We start from the raw sequence: 21,296 nt of genomic DNA, 5'->3' as shown, positions 1-21,296 counted from the left end.
CTATAGTTGTTTTTATTTTTTTAATGATGATGAAATTCAAGAGTTGCGGAAAAAAAAATGTCATACACTCCACAACATAACAGATTCATGAAAGTTACACTACATCCTCTCAATTGTTGCGCATCCACTCAATTTCTTGTCCACGACAAAGTGGGTACATCATACCTAAAAGAGTTCGGCTTTATTCTACCGAGGTAGACCTATACCAATTTTTTTTAAAGACGTGTCACTTTCTGAGTTGTTGACCACTGTTAATAAAGACAAGAGTATTTTGGACACAAATACTCCCATGTATTCCATCACTATACGAAGATGTTGTAAATACGAAGGGGTGAAAATATAGAGGGTAATTTGGTGGGTTAAATTCGTATATTGGGTTTTTTTCACCAACACAACAACTGTGAAGATCGATGAACATTAAGCTGAAGAGATGATGGAAACGGCTTCTCCTTTCTCGTGTCGAAAGTTGCGGATCTTGATGGTGTTGCTGGAGTTGGGGATCGAAAAGTGAGCATAGACGAATCCATCTGGTGACACCGGTGATGGGTTGTCAACATGGCTAAACCAAGCATCGATCTTCGGCTTATTTTTGTCCGGATTCATCTTCAATTTTCCAAGGGTAACATGTTATTCCATTCGCTGTCGTCTTCTTCTCCATGGCAACGACGGTGAAGAGATAATCTAAGGCCAAAAGCGCTGATTGGTTTCAACCTCCTTCCGATGACTGATTGGGCTTCTCCTGCTTGCATCAGCCATGACTTCTGTCTTTATTTGGCTCAAGCCGGCTGCCAGATCGTCGCCGCGTCGATCGCCTCCATTCTATTTGTGAGGAAATCAACAAGCTTTCCACCACCGCGCCGCTGCAGACGAGGGTTATCGCCGTCGAGCTCGACGTCAGCGCCGACGGCTCTGCTAATCATTATTAGACAACACTGCTAGGATTGAGGGCTGGTTAGATGGGAATTGGGAAGAACATCATTACAAAAAATTAGGGAGTATTAAGCACATTTATATGTGGCTCAAGTGTGGGTTTGTGGTGTGGCCAACCCCCATAATCTCACAAACTCCATGTAAATGTGGCTTGTTAATTATATTATAATTAATACTCATGTTTTTTACAGTGCGTACGTACGTAGAGTGTTTTTGAGGGAACCACCATCATTAAAATTAGGGTTCATCTGAAACAAGTGACCGAGACTAAAGCAGAACCTTGCAAACAAAACTGATGGCATCTGAATGTACATTACCTAGCTGGTACACGTTCATTTCTACACCACACCATTTTCCATGCTTCGCTTTCCTTATCTTATCTAGGTTCGCAGGATGAAGTTGTTTTGTATTATTGTAGATTTGTAGATATATAGTACAAAACAATTGATGCGATCACAATCATGGCTATAATTTTCCAATATTCCTGTCTTCACTGTGTTCCCATGGTTCTATAATTGCGATTTGAATTTTCATTTTGATTGATCAGGTGATAGTGTTTTGTTTGTTGGAATTCGTTTGTTTAGCTGGTCTGTAGTGGGGTCGTCTACAATACCTTGAAGTATAACCTAAGTAGCATGGACACGGATACTTGTGTCCGTATTGGACACGGATACTTGGAAATTTTTTTGGACACGGACACGTGGTGGATACGTTAATTAAATATTATATATATATATTTATTTAAAAAATTAATTTATAAATTTGAAAGTATTTAGAATTTTAGATGTATATATATGTCAAAGTGTGTATTAAAATGATGAAAACATAATTTGTTAGAATGACTAAGGACTTAATAAGTACCTTGGATAACTAAGGTTCGAATCTCACCACAAGCATTCTTATTTTTATCGCGAGTTTCTCTCTTTATATATATTAAAGTGTGCATAAATATAACAAAAACTGAATTTGTTAGAATGGTTGAGGAATTGTTGAGTGTCTGGATGATCAAGATTCGAATCTCACCATAAGCACATTCACTTTCATTATGAGTTGGTGTGTGTCCGATTTTGATACTCGTGTGTCCGGGCCGTGTCCACAGTCAGTTCGCGTGTCCAAACGTGTCCGTGTCCATGTCAGACATGCAATACGCTGCCCATAGTACGTGTCCGTGCTTCATAGAGAATAACATACTCTCCATTACAATTTTATTGAACTAAATTTACAACATTGAGAACAAATTTATAATATGTGTTTTTTATATTTACAAATAACTAAATAAAATTACCATATTGACAACTATTTGTTCATAATTTTGTAAAATATTATGGATGAAGTAATTATAACTAATATAACTATATTACCCAAAACATCTACCTGTATATCACAATGACAATAAATTTATTGTGATATTAGTAAATACATGTATCACATGCCTCGAGGTATCTAAACAATTCTGGTATGTAGCTATCTCTTGTTAATCTTTCCCTCTCAAGTTTGTCTTCAGCTGGTTGTTTCTTCTTTTGTCTCAATAGAATTTATAGTTACCAAAACAAAACAAGTGATAGTGCTTGATAACAAAAGATGTTATAGTGAAGTAATGAACCTCAATAGACAGTGATTAACTTGGGTATGATATTGTAAATTGGGGTCATTGTATACCATACAAACATTTGTAATTGATTGAACAAAATTACGACATTGACAATAAAATTATCACATTTTATACATTTACATATAATTAAACAAAATTATCATCATTACAATAATTTGTTTAAAAACTTATAAAATGTGGTAAGTGAAGTAATTACCTATAATAGAACTACAATTACTTAAATAATTATTTGTTTTACCACAATGGGAATATATTTCTGTAAGCTGCATAATGTAGCATGCAGTTCTTTTGGAAGGCTCCAGTGAGTTCCTGCCATATTAATGCAGTGTTTAATTAGTAGTTACAAAACAATGGAAGTGCCACGTAAAACTAACATATCCAAGTTAATTTGTGTGTATCTTCTTCACCGCCCAGATGCAAGTTAATTTTGTTATGCATAGAAAGATACCTGCTGAGGAAAATCACCATTTTCCAGTTGAGAATTGATTATAAATTTTGCTGCACGATGAAGAGGTGTCGGGTCTCTTTCTGAATGAGACCCATCTTAGCCCAAGCAGTCTGTACTAGATTAGATCGGTTTCCTTCGAGAGAAATGTATGTCTGTTTTACCCAAGTCAGAAAGATATATTACTTGCATATCTTAGTTAATTAACGAAGGACGACTAATTAAGAAACTCAAATCTTGAAATATATACCTTCTGTGGACATGAAAGATAGCTCTCTCCCCAACCACCGTTATCTCCCTGCGCCGCAAGTAGAAAGCTAACTCCATTGCGCATGGCCGCACAAGTGCTATAAGTCTTCCCGGAAGCTGCCAATCCTGTTAGTGCAAACCAGGTACCATATGTGAAGCAAACTCCCCAATCTCCATACCTATTAACATGCTAGTATTATTAATAATCAAGTTTTTTCTTATTTGTTTTTCACCTATGTGGCACCAACATAATCTTCTATCATAAGTACCATGAACCATCCAACATTTGTACGCTTTCAAGGTAGTGTGTGGCATCAGAGATGGAATGTTCAATCTCTTCCTTCCTGTGCCCGGGGTGTAGCTTCTTGAAAAAAACTAAAGCCTGGATTGCAGATGCAGTGCACTCAACATATTCATGCTCAATAACAATGTCCTCAAAGAACTCTGTTGGATTTAATAGCTGAGGTGACAAAACGTGTGAGATTAATATGGCAACTTAACTAATCATCACATGATTAACTCATTTGTTAAAATTCTTACTTCTAACCACTTCGCTGCCCCTGCTGGTTCCCAGGCTGCAAAACCACCATTTATGCTCTGAAGTGATATTTAAAGTATGTCAAACAATTTTTTATGAGTAAAGAGAAGTAATAAACTAAAGATCCAGCTAGAAAGGGACAGGTTGAAACAGCTGAAATTAAGTTGATCAAAATCATTGAATGTAAGGTTACGTCCGTAGCTCTTGTGTAGGGTGAAATAGAAGACTAAATAGTTTCTTTTTCTAAATTTGATTGCTAATTTAGACTAGTTATATCACCTGTAGGGAAAGTAGAATATTGACAGAATCATATAGGCGCTCGATTTCCATTTTTTCACCAACTATCTCCGGTGGCAGCATCGATAACAGAAGGCAACACTGTGGAAGTAACTATCGTGAGAAAATCATGCATGGAGTAATAAACCAAGAGGCTATGGAGGAAAAGAATAATTGGCTTCAAATATATACCTTTAAACCTTCTGCAGTGCAATCAGAAACTTGCCATCCGTGATCTTGATCGGAGAAAGTCCAAGATCCTTTAGATATGTGGCGGTACATGGTTTTGAAGTCACCAGATGGGTTGTTCTTGACCTTCAAAATGTGAGTGTAGAGTCATTAGCTAGTCTTAAGAACTCTGAACACAATATTGGGTGGAATAACATTTCTAATTTTCTAATAAAGAGCATGTAATAACCCTAAATTTCAAACAATAATTGAGTTTGATTTGAATTCTATAAAATTGTGAAATTTCATTAGAATGAATGTGTTTGGTTACGACGTTTTGAAACGAGTAACGGTTACGTTCTCGGAACGTTTAATTCAAAAAAAACGTTACGTTTCCGAACGAATTTATCGACTTTTATTCCGTCGCTCGGTTGCGAAAACTTTCTTCACGAAAGTTGTAGAGCTCGTCGTTACGAGTTTGTGGATATGTGACGCGTTCGAATCGGACGTTGTATGTAAAAGTTATTATTGACGGAAGATAGTTTCCGATTTTAAGGGGGGGTATAAAATGACATTTTGTGAAGTAGGGTTTCTATTTTCAGAAACCCTCTTCTCTCTTCTCTCTCTCTTCCGCCGCCCCCTCTCTTTTCTCTCTCTCTTTTCTTTCTTCCTTCCCGAGCTTCCTTCCTCTCTCTCTCTCTCCCTCTCGACCCCGAGCTCTCTCTCCCATCTCCCATCTCCCTCTCCCTCTCGAACCGAACCCTCTATCTCTCTTTCTCTCTCGCCTCTTCCCCGATCCCACGCGGAGAGATCGAAGCTCGGGGACCTCATCGCCGTGCTTCCCCATCGTCGACGAGCTCGGGCAAGCTCGCCACCACCCCTCCTCACCCTGGAGCCCCCGCGCCAAAGAGTTGAGCCTCGAATCGCCGTCTACCTCCACTGCTGCTCGACCTCCTCCACCGGCACCTCAAATCATCGTCGATTCAAGGTTCAAGGTAAGGATTGATGATTTTGATGTTGTGCGTGTGCTTGTTTGATGATTTGAGGGTGATTGGGAGATTAGGGATTCGATTTGGAGAGATTGGGGAAGAAATCGGCAGTGAAGGAGGGTGGGAGATACCGCCGCCTAGAGGCGGCGCGTGAGGAGGCTATGGATAGCCTAGGGGTAGTCGGAGGCCGTAGAAAGATAGGGGAGGAGGAGGGGGAGAGTTTAGGCACGGCGGTGGCATCACACGCGCCTTGGTTGGCGTCGGCGCGTGTGCGGCGGTGTGAGTAGTTTTGACAGAAGGGTATTTTGGTAATTTACTGTGTACGGTAAATGTAAATGTAAATTTTATTTACGTACGGTAAATATAATTAAATTTTACCTACGGTAAATGTAAATATAAATTACTTTCAGTAATTGTAAAAAGTAATTTGTAAAAGGGTAATTTAGTAAATTTTAATTACTGAGTTTGTATTTACATTTAAACAGTACGTATACGTACAGAAATACGAATATAGTATTTATACGTACAGAAATACGTACATAGTATTTATACGTACAGAAAATACGTATATAGTACTTATACGTACAGAAATACGTATATAGTATTTATACGTACAGAAATACGTATTAATTGTGTATTTGTACAGTAACCGTGAACAGTAACAATGAACAGTAACAATGAACAGTAACTTCGAAAAACCGAAAATTGCTGAACAGTAACCAATTATTACTGTTTCGGCATTTAAAGGTTTTCGAAACGATGCTAAATTCTTTTCTTATCTTTTCAAGGTGATCGTTAAATCAAGGAAAAGAATTATCATCGGGAATTATGGAATTACGCTCGCGTCGATAAGGTGAGTAAAATCTCACATATTTACGAATCTACCCTTGCGGTGATTCAAGATTTTGCAAGAGTATTTAATAATGAATTACAACATGTATACAATTTAGTGGATTATATATATATATATATATATATATACTGTATAATGGTAATAAGTGCATATATATATATAGTTCATTATATTATATACTGTTATTAATTCATTAGAAAATGATCATTTTGATTGACGGAAGATTGTGTATCGAGCATGTGTTGTGAAATATGACATGTATAAAATATAGTGGACTATATATATCTTGTATAAATGGTAAATAAGTACGAATATATATAGTTTGCTATATAATATACTGTTATGATTTTATTGTGAATGTATTGAGCATGTGTTTTGAATTGTACAATATGATGAGAGATTATTGTACGTGATTTTAAAATTGAGATTGTTAAAATATTGATTTGTCTTCGGACATGAATTGGTACAATATGATGTGAGATTATTGTACGTGATTTTAACATTGAGATTGTTAAAATGTGAATTGTCTTCGGATCTGATATTTGGTACAATATGATGTGAGATTATTGTACGTGTTTGGCAAGTCGAAACCTAGCCTTTGGCCGGGCGAAAGTTACGATACAGTTAGAGCTCTAGTCTGTCTGCCTTAGTACTGCATGTGAGGTAACATGTGGTTATCTGCTCATGGGTACTCAGTTTATTTTGGATGTTGGGTAGCGGGTGGCTATCCAATATCAGCGGTGTATTACGAGAGGGGTAACAGATGTGTACCAGCGTTCTTGGTACCTGTATTATAAATGCATTGGGTAACCAGAAGGGTTACTTAATTTTCTCATGAGCGTTTCATTTCATTTTCTTTGGGACAACCAGATGGGCTGTCCATTGACTCATGAGGGCATTTATATTTGTGTTCTGTGATCTTTCGTATATTTTGATATGCGAATTATATTTTGATTTTTACTCATACGAGCTATAAGCTTACCGGGTTTGTGTTTACAATCCCGGTGCACCAATTCGATGGTGTAGGGGATAATTCCGCAGGGGCTGATTAGTGGAGGTTGAGTGACGACTACAGAGGCTCGACGTCGTCATATCCTACTTGTGGTGAGGTTTCAGCGTGGATTTGTGTGTGAGAATTTGTGTAATTTTATTTGTGAGATTTGTGAGTGATTTCCGAGGATTATTACATTTCCATTTATGTATGGATTATAAATTTGGGTTGTAATAATTTGGTTGCCTGAGTTGTATTGAGAACTCAGAATTGATCCGCTGTTACATTTTAATGATTTCGATTTATTTGAGATTGTTTTGTGTTTAACGACTTTAGAATTTTGAGTTTTTAAGCTCGAAATTTTAAGGTCGTTACAGAACATGACCTAATTAGAAGTTTATGACTAAATATAAATAGAACTGAGATTTCTTTATGAAGTCATGTCCTCTAGCAAGCGCTGGTTCAACTTCATCCGTGAGATTACTAGCAAGCAAAGCTTGAATGGCGAAACCAGCATCCCACTGCTGACTGCCAAAACTCTGCACCACAATATCTAGTAAACTTCAATGTTGAAAAGGATGAAAGAAAACTTTCATATAAATAAGATTTTTTCATGCATGTACTAACTGGGATTGTTCACGCGCCACCCTCCGGCAGCCACGCGTAGGGCAAACGATTTCCTTCCTACACCGTCCTAGGCCTATTACCTAGTCCTTGCCTGTAACGACCCCAAAATTTCGAGCTTAAAAACTCAAAATTCTAAAGTCGTTAAACACAAAATAATCTCAATAAAATCGAAATCATTAAAGTGTCACAGCGGATCAATTCTGAGTTCTCAATACAACTCAGACGAACCAATTATTACAACCCAAATTTATAATCCATACATAAAATGGAAATGTAATAATCCTCACAACTCACTCACAAATCTCACAAATAAAATCACACCAGTTCTCACACACAAATCCACGCTAAAACCTCACCACAAGTAGGATGCGAAGGACTTCGAGCCTCCGGATTCGTTGCTCAATCTCCACTAATCAGCACCTGCAGAGTTATCCCCTACACCATCGGATTGGTGCACCGGGATTGTAAACACAAACCCGGTAAGCTTATAGCTCGTATGAGTAAAATGAAAATAAAACTCGCATATTAATGCATATGCGAAAATCCACAAATCAAACAAATATAAATGCATTCATGAGTCAATGGACGGCCCATCTGGTTGTCCCAAAGAAATATGAAAAGAAGTTCTCATGAGAAATTAAGTAACCTTTCTGGTTACCCAAATGCATTTATAATACGGGTACCAAGAACGCTGGTACACATCTGTTACCCCTCTCGTAATACACCGCCGATATTGGGTAGCCACCCGCTACCCAACATCCAAAACAATCTGAGTACCCATGAGCAGATAACCACCAGTTACCTCACATGCAGTACTATGGCAGACAGACTAGAGCTCTAACTGTATCGTAACTTTCGCCCGGCCAAAGGCTAGGTTCCGACTTGCCAAACACGTACAATAATCTCACATCATATTGTACCAATCACGTCCGAAGACAAATCAACATTTTAACAATCTCAATGTTAAAAATCACGTACAACAATCTCACATCATATTGTACAATTCAAATCACATGCTCAATATATTCACAATAAAATCATAACAGTATATTATATAGCAAACTATATATATTCGTACTTATTTACCATTTATACAATATATATATAGTCCACTATATCATATACATGTCATACTTCACAACACATGCTCAATACACAATCTTCCGTCATCAAAATGATTATTTCTAATGAATTAATAACAGTATATAATATAATGAACTATATATATATGCACTTATTACCATTATATAGTATATATATATAATCCACTAAATTGTATACATGTTGTAATTCATTATTAAATACTCTTGAAAAATCTTGAATCACCGCGAGGGTAGATTCGTAAATATGTGAGATTTTACTCACCTTATTGACTTGAGCGAAATTCCACAATTCCCGAAGATAATTCATTTCCTCGATTTAACGATCAGCTTGAAAAGATAAGAAAAGAATTTAGAATCGTTTCGTAAACTTTTAAATGCCGAAACAGTAATAATAGGTTACTGTTCAGCAATTTTCGGTTTTACGAAGTTACTGCTTAGTGTTACTGTTCACTGTTACTATTCATGGTTACTGTACAAATATTCAATTAATACGTATTTCTGTACGTATAAATACTATATACGTATTTCTGTACGTATAAATACTATATATGTATTTTTTGTACGTATAAATACTATATATGTATTTATGTACGTATACGTACTGTTTAAATGTAAATACAATCTCAGTAAATAGAATTTACTAAATTACCCTTTTACAAATTACTTTTTACATTTACTGAAAGTAATTTATATTTACATTTACCGTAGGTAAAATTTAATTACATTTACCGTGCGTAAATAAAATTTACATATACGTTTACCGTACTTAAGTAAATTACCAGAATACCCTTCTCGGAATCACTGTTCACACGCCGCCGCACGTGGCGGCGCGTGGGGTACACGCGCCACCTCCGGCGGCCGCGCGTGGCGGTCACGCGCCACTCACTGTGGCAGCGCGTGGGGCACACGCGGCGAGCCCAGGAACGGCGCGTAGCTTGCCACCGCCGCACCCAATCTCTCCTCCTCCTCCTCCTCTTCCTTCCCACAACCACAGACCCCTCCTAAACTAACCCACGCACCCCCATGCGCCGCCTCTAGGCGGCGGTAAGCCCTCCTCCTCACACACCTCCGATCTCCTCAATTCGATCCCAAAATTCATCAACAATCACAATCCAACCATCAATTACAACAAATCATACCTTAATCGAAGCTAAAACCTCCGATTTGACGTTGGAAAGATCGGATCGTCGGTGGAGTTTCGATTCTTCGGGGAGGACTTGGGTGCCCCTGGGTCGATAGCGGAGGGCTCTAAGGGCGAGGATCGGCGTCGTGGAGCTCTCCCCCGTGCCCTTGCGTCGCCGAAGTGGTGCTCGATGGTGGCGCGATGCTTGCGGTCTCGGGTTGGAGCGCGGAGGTTCACGACATCGCTAGGAGATGCGTCGACCTCGGGGTCTGCAGAGAAGAGTCGTGCGGTGCTCCTGTGCTAGGCGGTGGAGACCACGGCCGAACGGTGATGGAGATCGTCGGCGAGGACAGTGAGGGAGAGAGAGAGAGAGCTCGGGGAGGGAGAAAATCGCGAGGGGAGGGAGAGAAAAGGGAAAAAGGGAGGCGGGGTGAAGGGTTTCCGAAAATGGAAACCCTAACCCTTCAGTTTTTCCTTTTATACCCTTTTCCAAATCGAAAACTAACTTCCGTTGTTAATAACTTTTACGTACGACGTCCGATTCAAACGCGTCACATATGCACGAACTCGTATCGACGAACCCTACAACTTTCGTGAAGGAAGTTTTCGCAACCGAGTGACGGATTAAAAGTCGATATATTCGTTCGGAAACGTAACGTTTTTCGAATTAAACGTTTCCGAGAACGTAACCGTTACTCGTTTCATAACGTCATAACCAATCACATTCATTCTAATGAAATTTCACAATTTTATAGAATTCAATCAAACTCAAAAATTGTTTTGAAATTTAGGGTTATTACACTGCCACCCTCATCTGCTCCCATGCACCGCCCTAGACGGCGGCACGCGCAACACCACCACTTCCACCCAAACTTCATCAAATCAACAAACTTCCAACATCAAAGATGAAGATTATGAGGAGTAGATCGTAACCATACCTATGGTTCGCCCCAAATCGGCCGGAGATCGCCGCTGCAAGATTTCAGATCGGGGATTGAAGATCAGAACTGAAACAACTTGATTCGAGCTTCACCGCCTGTGGATTCGTGTCTAGGAGGAGAGAGGACCTGCGACGGTCGCCTCATGCCCTGCTCTCGGAACTGAAATGGCTCGATTCGAGCTCAACAAAGCCCTCATTGTGCTTTGTAAGGCATGGCTGGAACGCTGCACGGGGTGGATCGCCACCACCACGGTTCGACGCGGCTCAGCCGTGCAGTTTAACGACACCAATGGTGTCGAGCACGGTGGCCGGAGGAGAAGCTCAGTGCGAAAATGAAGGTCGGGGAGACAAGCTGCGGAAAATTACTAGTTTTGGAAAGTTTCTAAAAATGTCCCTTTATAGCCTTTCAAAATCGGAAACCAAACTTTTGTTGCTAACAACTTTCACATACGACATTCAATTAAGGTGTGCTGCGTGTCCACGAACTCGCATCGACGAGCTCTACAACTTCCGTGAATGAAATTTTCATAGATGAGCGATGGAATAAAAGTCAACTCTCGAGCCACAAAAAACTTAATGTTTTTCAACTTAAATTTCCGAAATCAGTTTCGTTTCGCAAAGACATCGACTAGAAGGCATAAAAAGACAATTTTACTTGAATTACCAAGCTAATAATTTACAAGAAATGATACGAATTTAAACCCGAAAATTCGGGGTATTATATGCATCTTCATCCCATCCTCAACAACCTATAGATAATATGGGATCCTTGCGAGATGCTTCTTAAACGAGTCCCCGGTTGGATTGTAATAACCCGATTTTGCGGGTTCAATTTGTATGAATTCGTAGAAATGTATAAACTTGGTAAGTTTATTAAATCGAGTATTTTTCGCTTCACGATGATGTCAAATCGAAAACGGAACCGTCTTCGGAAATCTAAATTGGAAAAACGTTATGTTTCCGCGACGCGGGAGTCGACTTTTACTCCGTCGCTCATTTTTGAAAACTCCTTCATGAAAGTTGTAGATCTCGTCGATATGATTTCGTGGACACGTAACGCGTTCTAATCGGACGTCGTACATGAAAGTTATTAATGACGGAAGTTAGTTTCCGATTTTAGAAAAGGGTATAAAAAGGAATTTTTAGGAACTAGGGTTTTCAATTTCGGAAACCCTCATTCTCTCCCTTTCACCCCGCATCCCTCCCCCTCTCTCACCCCGACCCTCTCTCTTCTCCAATTTCGGAGATTCATAATTACACTTACTTTAAAAGATCAAACTACGATATGTATATGGTATAGTGAGTTATGTATGTGTATAAATAGTGAATTCGATACATATATATGAGTTGCTATATTATATACTTTCACATTTCTATATTATATACAGAGATTATTTATCGCATTGATATTTTTTTATTTAAGCATGAATCACTTGTCTTTTTGTACAATAACATGTGAGGAATGTATTGTGCGTGGTTTTAACTTGAGTTATGTTAAAACGTTTTTCTGTCTTCGGACGTGTTGGCATGTTGGAACCTAGCCTTGGTCGGGCGACGGTTATGATTCAGTTAGAGCTCTAATCTGTCTGCCGGTGTACTGGCATGAGAGGTAACAGATGGATTACCAGCTTATGAGTACCCATATTTTTGGATATTGGGTAACAGATGAGTACCTGGGTCTCATGAGTACCCGTATTATAAATGTGTTTGAGTAAACAGATGGGTTGCCCGATTTCTCATGAGCACTTGTTTTTTTAGATATTATTGGACAACCAGATGGGTCGTCCAATAACTCATGAGTACATTTATAATTAAATATTTTCAGTATTTTTCTTTTGTATTTATATGCGAGTTATATTGTTGTTTTACTCATACGAACTGCAAAGCTTACCGGGTTTGTGTTTACCTGCATTCTTAAATAAAATAAAGATACCTGCATTCTCCAAAGAAGATCACCACTGGCCTTAACCTGATGGCGGTTTTTGTAGAAATGAAGACGAGCTGCTTCAACCTCAGCTCGCTCTTCATCGGTCCCTGCATCGGGATCAAACTCCCATGTCTGCCTTCCGACGAAGTTGTTCGTGCTGTATATGTAAGGTGAGGAATCCTCCCCACCTTCTGCAACCTTAAGCTTCCACATGTTATGGAATGCCGCTATATATGATTGCGAACTTCAATGGACTTACAAGTATAGTTCCTGGTCGCACTAAGGCCACTGCTGCATGCTGATTCCACCTTCTGCAACCTTAAGCTTCCACATGTTATGGAATGCCGCTATATATGATTGCGAACTTCAATGGACGTACAAGTATAGTTCCTGGTCGCACTAAGGCCACTGCTGCATGCTGATTCCAATAATTATGCATATATATAGCCTTCCTAGAAGAATATATATACGTTGGTTTTCACAAACCCTACATTCACAGATTCGATCTCATTCTGTGGCATTTGAGGGAGCTCCGCATACGTACATGACACTTAAATAGAAGGCCAGAGTCCTCGTGAGAAACTACCCGATGTACTTATTAGTTATCACTATTAATTTAACCCCAAACCACTATTGACCTTTAATGTAGATTCTAGCACGTGCCTCACGTACTATCTTACCATCCACCAGACGCCACATATTAATTAATACAGCTTAAAGATATCTTACCATCTACATACACATGCATCCATGTCAAAATCATAATATTTGATACAAGATAAACAGTCTCATCCTCAAAGAAAACTGTTGGGAGTTTGGACGGTAACGCAGCACATTAATGTTCGTTGCGCGCTGTTATGATCGAGTTCCTCTCATTGTCCCTTTCATTAAATGTGAAACTCTAGCTAGAGAGGATGAGATGAACATATAATCGAACACGTACGTAACCCCCCACACCAATCCATATCCGTACTTCCGCTGTTTCGTTAATTTCGTATGTTCCATGCCATGTACGTCAGTACGTAGTTCCCCGTCCCCGTGCCATAACGAGGGCATCTTCTAGTACTGTAGATAACTAAGGTTGCGGAAATAAGAACTTTCTTTTCCCTGGCTGTCTCGCACACTTTCCAGTTTCCACCAACCGCACGGACAGGGATGAGTCTTGCTCACTTGTGAACGATAATTTCACAGACCAATACATCAGGGACAAGTCTGTTCACTAAAGAACAATAATTTCAGACCAATCTATCGTCCACGGCATTCCACAATAGCATTTAGCACTTGGAGTGATAATGATATGACAAATACAACCGAAACTTTTCTTGCCACAAACATCACTATGTTTTACCAGTCAGTACACGACAATAATACAATACAGTACAGGCAGTGACACACAAAGTATACAAAAGTAAAACTGCCAAGATCCTAACGCATCAAATGTACAGAGAACATTTCCAATGGCACCAACATTACACTAGGATACACTTCATGTTTATGTTGAAGGTTTAAAAATACTCTGATAAGTCTGCTTGATTCTCCAGATCCCAGATGACAACTTTTCCATCCAATCCTGTTATCCAAATAAAAGTGTTAAGAGAAATGAAAGATACTTCCCCATATATTAGATAGGGTTAAATGAACAATTGGAACCAAGTTTGTATACATTTACTGACCTGATGTACTGAAGCGCATTACTTTAGAACTCCATGAAGTTCCAAGCGGCACAATACAACTACAGTTACAAGAAAACATGTCACACATTTAACACCAAAATATAACCGATTCATACATGTAACCCTACATTCTCCCACAGGTGTTGCTCATCCACTCAATTACTTGTCTAGGACAGGTAGAGTGGGTGGTGCGTAACATATACAGTGGAAGTTGGGATACCAAACATAGAATGTCTGACAGAAGAAACAGCAAAGTACTTGATGCAGTTCTCATGGACGGTTCCTTGTGGTCTTGAATGATCATTAGTATCATTGCCCAATCCATGTTTGGGTTGGCCATAAAGCGTCCGAAATGCTCCGGAAAGCTGTAAGCAAAAACATGTAAGACATTGAGCTCATACACAGTAGAAATATCCATCCCATATTTGGGAAAACTGAAGTCCCCTGTGAGATACTCCACATGGTCCAAAAACTAATGTTATAGCAGAGCATAAATATGCTTTTAACTACTTAGGGCTTTCCAAAAATTTGAACATGCTAAACGACAGACAGATCAGAGGTGCACACGCCAATTAAAAGTAGTGCAGTAATGAGAGTTGTGATTGATCCTCTTTGCCCTGCTCTACATGCTTTTATCAGCAGCACAAAGCAAATACATTAATGTTACCAACTCAAGACAATGCCATCATTTAACATCCCTGTGTTACCAACTCAGGATAATGCCACCAAAAGTTCATCGCCAGTTCCCCACCCCCATTGAATATGATCACCATAGTGAAGTAGATAGTAGATGGGAGTCCTTTGGAATTCCACATTCCATTAGTTAACCTTGTCCTCATTTCAGTTAAAAGTAGAGTGCCAAGATCACTCCCCACTTCTTTTAATAATTCAAAGAATCCAAATTCAAGACCCCATTACAAGGAAAAGTGAAGCTTGTGTCCTCACTCTCTCACACCCACACAAGCAGTTATACAACAACATAATAATCAACCAGGTACCTGTGAACCATATTTTGGACCTGAAGATGTAATCTTTCTTTCCCCAAGAAATCTGATAAAGCTCCTACAGAGAAAAGAAAGTTAATACCTCGGTTCAAATGCTACAGCCATCGAGCCAAAAATTTACCAATAGTAGATACATTACCATATTCCTCTTTCATCTGCTGCAAAAACCATGGGGTTGCAATCGAATCCCACACCAATGACTAGTCTCTCAGAAAGAAATAAGACCTGAAATGTGCCACATTGATTGCCAGCATTCAGATAGAAAAACTTCATTGATTACATATGGAGAGGATATCTATAGTCGAAAGTTAAGAAGAGAGGATGCTGACCCACATCACGAAGTGGCAAATCACGGAATGCAACATTTTGAGCCAAAGGAGAAGGTCCCACCTCATCGACAAAGTAAATCATAGAGTTATGGCCTGAGTAGTCAAGAAGCAGAGATGATAAGAACAAAACTAGTAATGCCAGCCGGCAAACTGGTATTTAAAATGATACGTATCAATATATACTAAACCAAACAGAACATACTAATAAGTATGCAGAGGGAAGATATGTCTGACCTACATATGCTAAGGTGTTTCCACTTGGTGACCACCTCACACCAAATGCCCAACACGACGATAGATCAAGCTGAAGAATTAGCTGTTTAACCAAATAATAAAAGGTGAGGTGTGCTTGAAATATCTCAAAAAATGCATACGTAAGGTAGCTCCATAATATATGGCTAGTCCAAAACAAAACCAAACATCAGTTCTTGAATTATGGCTTGTATAGAAGGATGATACCTTAAAAAATCTAATTTTATTATATCACAGAAAACCATGCAGGTTAGAATAAAACATTGGTTTTCAAAAATCTAATCATCAGAGTTGTTTGAAACAACAAATCAGTACAAAAAATATAGGACATAAAACAGTTGCTACCAAATCATCGTACACCTACTGCCTTAACTAGGAAATGGGATTTTTTTTTTCAGAAACTAGCTCAACTTTAACATTTTTACTTTGACAAAACAGTTAGACTATTCATAAAGAGAAATTCTATTAAGGCTAAGCCGAGGAAGAATATCATTTAAATAAAGAGAAAAAATGGAAGGATCAGGGGACAAATGCATTAACTCTTGTCATCTATACAAGCTTAAGTTCGAGATATCAAGGGATGCATTACTAAAATTACACGATTTACGATTTAAGAATTTGCACCTCCCCAAACTTTGCATCTGAAGATGAGCCTGCTTTTGATTCCCTGAGAAATTGCAAGTATTAAAATCACATGTAACAAAATTAGCACAAGAAATTAACAACCTATGATAAATGAATCTCTACACGTATGTGTAACATACTTTGCATCGACGACCTTAATATAAGTGGAAAATATTCGGCATTTTCCATCTGTAGATGCTGTTGCTAGAAGAATCTGTAAGAAATAAACCGAGTATGAATAGTTAAACATGGTAAATGCCTATACTCTTCGCATTTATAATAAAAAAGCAAATATTAAACATTTGTCAATAGTAAAATGCCTATCAAGAAAGCCTATCAAGTTTGCTACTTTACACAGAAGGTAAAATAAAAGTAATAAACAAATAGTCAATGTTACTTGAACTTATAAATTATGCTATTTTGCCACACAAAACCAACAGAAGAAAAGGTTTAAGAGAAATAAAGTTTACAACCCAATTTGTAAACCACACACTGTTTACTTTTTCTTCCATATAAACCCCTTTTAGTTATTCATCTCTCTTGTATCAGTTCTAAAGAACTATATTTCTGGATAGACCTGTGCTTCTAACAAGATTCGCAATAATGGTGATTTGAAGAATGGTGGTGTTATGGAGAATGAAGATGTTGGGACTAGTGCACTTAGACAATTGCCAATTTCAACTGACTTGAATTCATGGACAAGTGTCATATTAGCCAGAGCTTAACTATGATGGAACTGAACCACTAAGATTCAAACAGAGATAGACTCTCCTAATGGATGAGATTAGGTTGTTTTTAAGCAATTTCACTAGCATTGATTGTGTCCAAATCGGTGGTTTTGAAGGAAATGAGCCCGAAATCTTCATGAGTGTGACTTTGGGTGTCATGGCCGGCAAGAAGACTTCACTTGCTGGATGAATGAATCAAACACACAATGCCAATAATTTCTGCAGCTGGACACTTGTTTAATCTTTGTTGTTATTGTATGATATCGCGTTTTGAAGCCAGTAGGTAAACCAAGATGCTAGAGAAAGAGGGAGTTGTCTGTCCAACACTGGGATAGAATCAATGGCAAAGACAATATATAGATGGTAGGGGAAATCTGGGCATTTTATAAATCAAAGAGCAAATGGGAGTGTGGTTTACAAAAAGGGATGTGTGGACTTCACTCGCCTTTTTTTAATACTGAGAGACAGTTCTGTTGTGCAAACTGAACCCCCTAGTTCTATAGATAAAATTCAACCAGAAAAGAAATGAAAAAAGGATTGATGTCCTACAAGTAACTTCTTGACAATGAATAACCTGTAACCCAAACAAGTGCGTTATCCAATGTGCATGATGTTTCCCCAACCCACATGCACGGCAAGGGGCTTGCAACCATCATGAATACAATTACTACCTTGGACCTTTCCTAAATAGGTTGGTGTCAATCTACAAACATGCAACTATTACAAGAAGCACATGAAACAGTGGGTACTGGAGAAAATACATACATTATTGGGATGCCAAGCAACACTTGTAACAGAAGAGTCGTGTCTTTTTCTGATAAGTTTACTGACCCACCTGAAAAATGTAAAGACAAAAATTAACACAGAACCAACAAAAAACAATCTACTTCGAAGCAATTATACATCAAATGCTATTGTACTAACCAGTGATCACAAAAATAACAAAATATATATATATATATATATAATAGACAACTGAAAGGTTGATTACCAGTTATTCTCTTGCTCATAATAGCATATGCAAACAGTTTTTGCCCCGCTACCGACAGCAAACTTGTTTTCTGAGGACACAGAAATTAGCAACAGTGAAGAATGTACATATACATTGGGATTTCCAAGAACTTATAGAAAATCTACATTGGAGTATCACCAAGAAAGGTGAAAACCAACCAGAAAACAAAGCATTTTGTGAAACATTTTGGTCAATACAACTTCATCAAATGGACGTTCTGGCGAATATAGAATGTATAATTTTAGAAGCTTTACTACCTAATGGGTGAGCATAAACAAGACTTCCACTGTAATCAATTTCTCAGAAGATAATATTAAGTTCTCAAATATATGTGGAACATGTAATTTTCTTCTAAAATGATGCTTTTGATATGATAGAGAAACTCTGGACAAGTGCCTGCATGAAAATAATTTATAAGAGCACAGAACAGAAAGCATCTAACATAGAAAAATTAGCTGAGAGCAGACAAATCATCATTTTCCACAGCCCCTCCTCTCTTTTTTTTTCATTAATCTATTTACTTTTAAATGCACCTTCAGAGGGTTCTTCCTTTAGAAAATTTCCTGAATCAAAGAAAGTGCATAATACACCTTCAGAGGGTTTTGGACCATCGAATGAATTGACTGGAATACACATAGATGCTAATACATAACACTAATGCTAATGACCGACTGTCCTACAAATCCAGTCCGAGATCTAGTGCTCTTAATCTGGACATCTCGTACATGATGTTGTGGAAAGACATTATGGCCCTTATAGGAGATATATAAGTATGTAATCCCAGAGTTAGTTTGATACGGATGGTGTCTAAAGATTTCAGATTCAGAAAGTGAAGTGATTCAATACCTTTTGGACTCCACTGAACACAAAGTGCAGCACGATTCAGCCGAAGGATAACAAGTGTTGGTACCCACTCTGATCCTTCTAGGTTCCAGACATAACTAAAAAGAATACAGTTTTGTGAAATAGAGAATAATGAATAAACAAAGGATACAAAAACAAATAACTTGTGCATGTCTCAGAGAGAGAGAGAGAGAGAGAGAGAGAGAGAGGGGGGGGGTCCCTTATAGACATCACAAAATAAATATATCACAAACCAGACAAATACTCACGAATTCCGATCATGAGATGAAGTAACTATTTTGTTTGACTTTGAACTCCAGTCTATCCCGGAAATAATTTGGTCATGCTGTGCACAAACCACCATAATATTAGTTGTGTGTACTGACTTCAGAAATCAAAGACGAACGAAATATCAATCAATCATAAATTTATAAGCAAAGATACACAAACTAACTGTAGAAAAAGGGCTGGCAAGTTTGTTACAAGGAAATGGCTTTCCTAAAAAGGAACGAGAAAAAGAACATAACACAGGGAAAGGAAGCCCTCTACGAAAACTCAAGAACTTAGAGCTAGTAAAACAAAAGAAACTAATATGGTAAACACGGCAGCATCTCCAAGAATAAGAGATGGCATGAGGAAACACAAAGCATCCCTATACTCAAACAATGGGAAATTGGACTTTTTCCACCAAAACCCCGCCTCTTCATCCCTTCCTCCCTCAATAATCCTCCTATAGTCCTATTCCTCTCCATCCACACCACCCACAATATTGCTAGCATTTCGAATGAGCGTCCTACTAATAATATCCTTCATGCAGGGAACTGTATCATCAATTTCTCATCAAGTGTGGAGGTGGAAAACACAAAACAGACCCCCCAAATTAAAACTGGAAAAAAAATTGCTGTTAAAGATATTGAAATGTACTATCAAACCCCACATATATATTCACTATTCCATTTTCAAATTCTAGCCTTGACATTTTCACTTTTTGACTACTGATAAGATATACCAAAGACAGAAAATGGAGACAAAAAACAAGAAGTGAAAGGAATACATAAGAAGCATCATTAACTGAGAAAAAGAAGTCTCTTAATTAACAGCACATCCACCTAGATGCTTGCACAAGTTGGAGGGCATGAAATTCCAGGAACCCATCAGAGCTGTATCATTTAGCAAGTATCACACATTACAGGGAGGGAGGTTTATCAAAACCTTGACATCTCCAATTCATTCTCTTAATAAATTCTGTACATTTACAATACTACTTAAACTACTTTCTGATTGCCTCAACTGAATCTCATTTCGGCAAGTTACGACTCTCTCATAAACTCTCTTCCCTCCCATTTCTATTGAGTTTGCATTAAAATATCACATTATAACTGAATTTCATCAACAATCATGGCAAGCCCATGAGTCTGAAACACAGTACCTTCTGGAGAACATGCAGCTTTTCCCATTTGGATTGCATCAGTTTATAGATGTGAACTTCATTGTTATTTGGGCAAAATGCCAGCACTACAAAAGTAACAACATCAAATATTGTTCAATCAAAATTTGATCTTTAAACTAAAAAAAACTACACAGTATATACCATCAATTACCAGACAATAGTAAAGCTTCAAGCTTTATGAAACCCAATATAAACCAAAAGAGAAAATAATGATCAGAAGCCAAAACCCAAAAACATTACTTGAGCGATCAGGGCTCCAAGCATGGCAAGTGATGCACTCAGCAAAACGGTGCACTTCGACGGCGGCCATTGCTTCAGAAAGTTTGAAGCTTAAAGCAAATTCTGGGGTTGATAGCTAAACTAGCGTGGGTTTGAAGACTCGGGAATTGAAGTAAAACAAGTTTAAAGGGAGAGAATGTGAATTTCAGAGATCTGAAGCTTCAAATCAGATCCAATGTTTCTTTCGCATTCTGTTCTGTTTTAACTTGGCATTAGCCACGTGCTTGGGGCATGCCCCCCAAACTTATTTCTAAATTAAGACTCATTTTATTATCTTATCAAAAACGATTTGCTCAGTACCATTTGGTCTGATGACAACTGTGACATAAGT

At 38.3% G+C, this 21,296-nt stretch overlaps 1 protein-coding gene and 1 pseudogene across 1 annotated transcript; both read right to left on the bottom strand.

Moving 5' to 3' along the window:
- Positions 1-2,776: 2,776 nt before the first annotated feature.
- LOC126797229 (beta-amyrin synthase-like) lies at positions 2,777-12,984 on the bottom strand (annotated as a pseudogene).
- A 1,020-nt stretch (positions 12,985-14,004) lies between these two features.
- Positions 14,005-21,117, bottom strand: LOC126796678 (actin-related protein 2/3 complex subunit 1B-like). The gene is made up of 15 exons (XM_050523416.1): positions 20,927-21,117; positions 20,666-20,751; positions 19,506-19,582; positions 19,240-19,334; positions 18,373-18,442; positions 18,147-18,216; positions 16,794-16,867; positions 16,654-16,696; positions 16,012-16,093; positions 15,782-15,870; positions 15,588-15,673; positions 15,443-15,506; positions 14,703-14,809; positions 14,445-14,503; positions 14,005-14,341 (listed from the first exon to the last, which is right to left on the bottom strand). The coding sequence occupies exons 1-15, from the start codon at positions 20,994-20,996 to the stop codon at positions 14,277-14,279; spliced, it is 1,137 nt and encodes a 378-aa protein (XP_050379373.1). The 5' UTR covers positions 20,997-21,117; the 3' UTR covers positions 14,005-14,276.
- Between the last annotated feature and the right edge of the window lie 179 nt (positions 21,118-21,296).

Source organism: Argentina anserina, chromosome 6 (genome assembly GCF_933775445.1).
Source record: "Argentina anserina chromosome 6, drPotAnse1.1, whole genome shotgun sequence".
NCBI classification, from domain to species: domain Eukaryota; kingdom Viridiplantae; phylum Streptophyta; class Magnoliopsida; order Rosales; family Rosaceae; genus Argentina; species Argentina anserina.
This window is presented reverse-complemented; position numbering and strand designations above follow the sequence as displayed.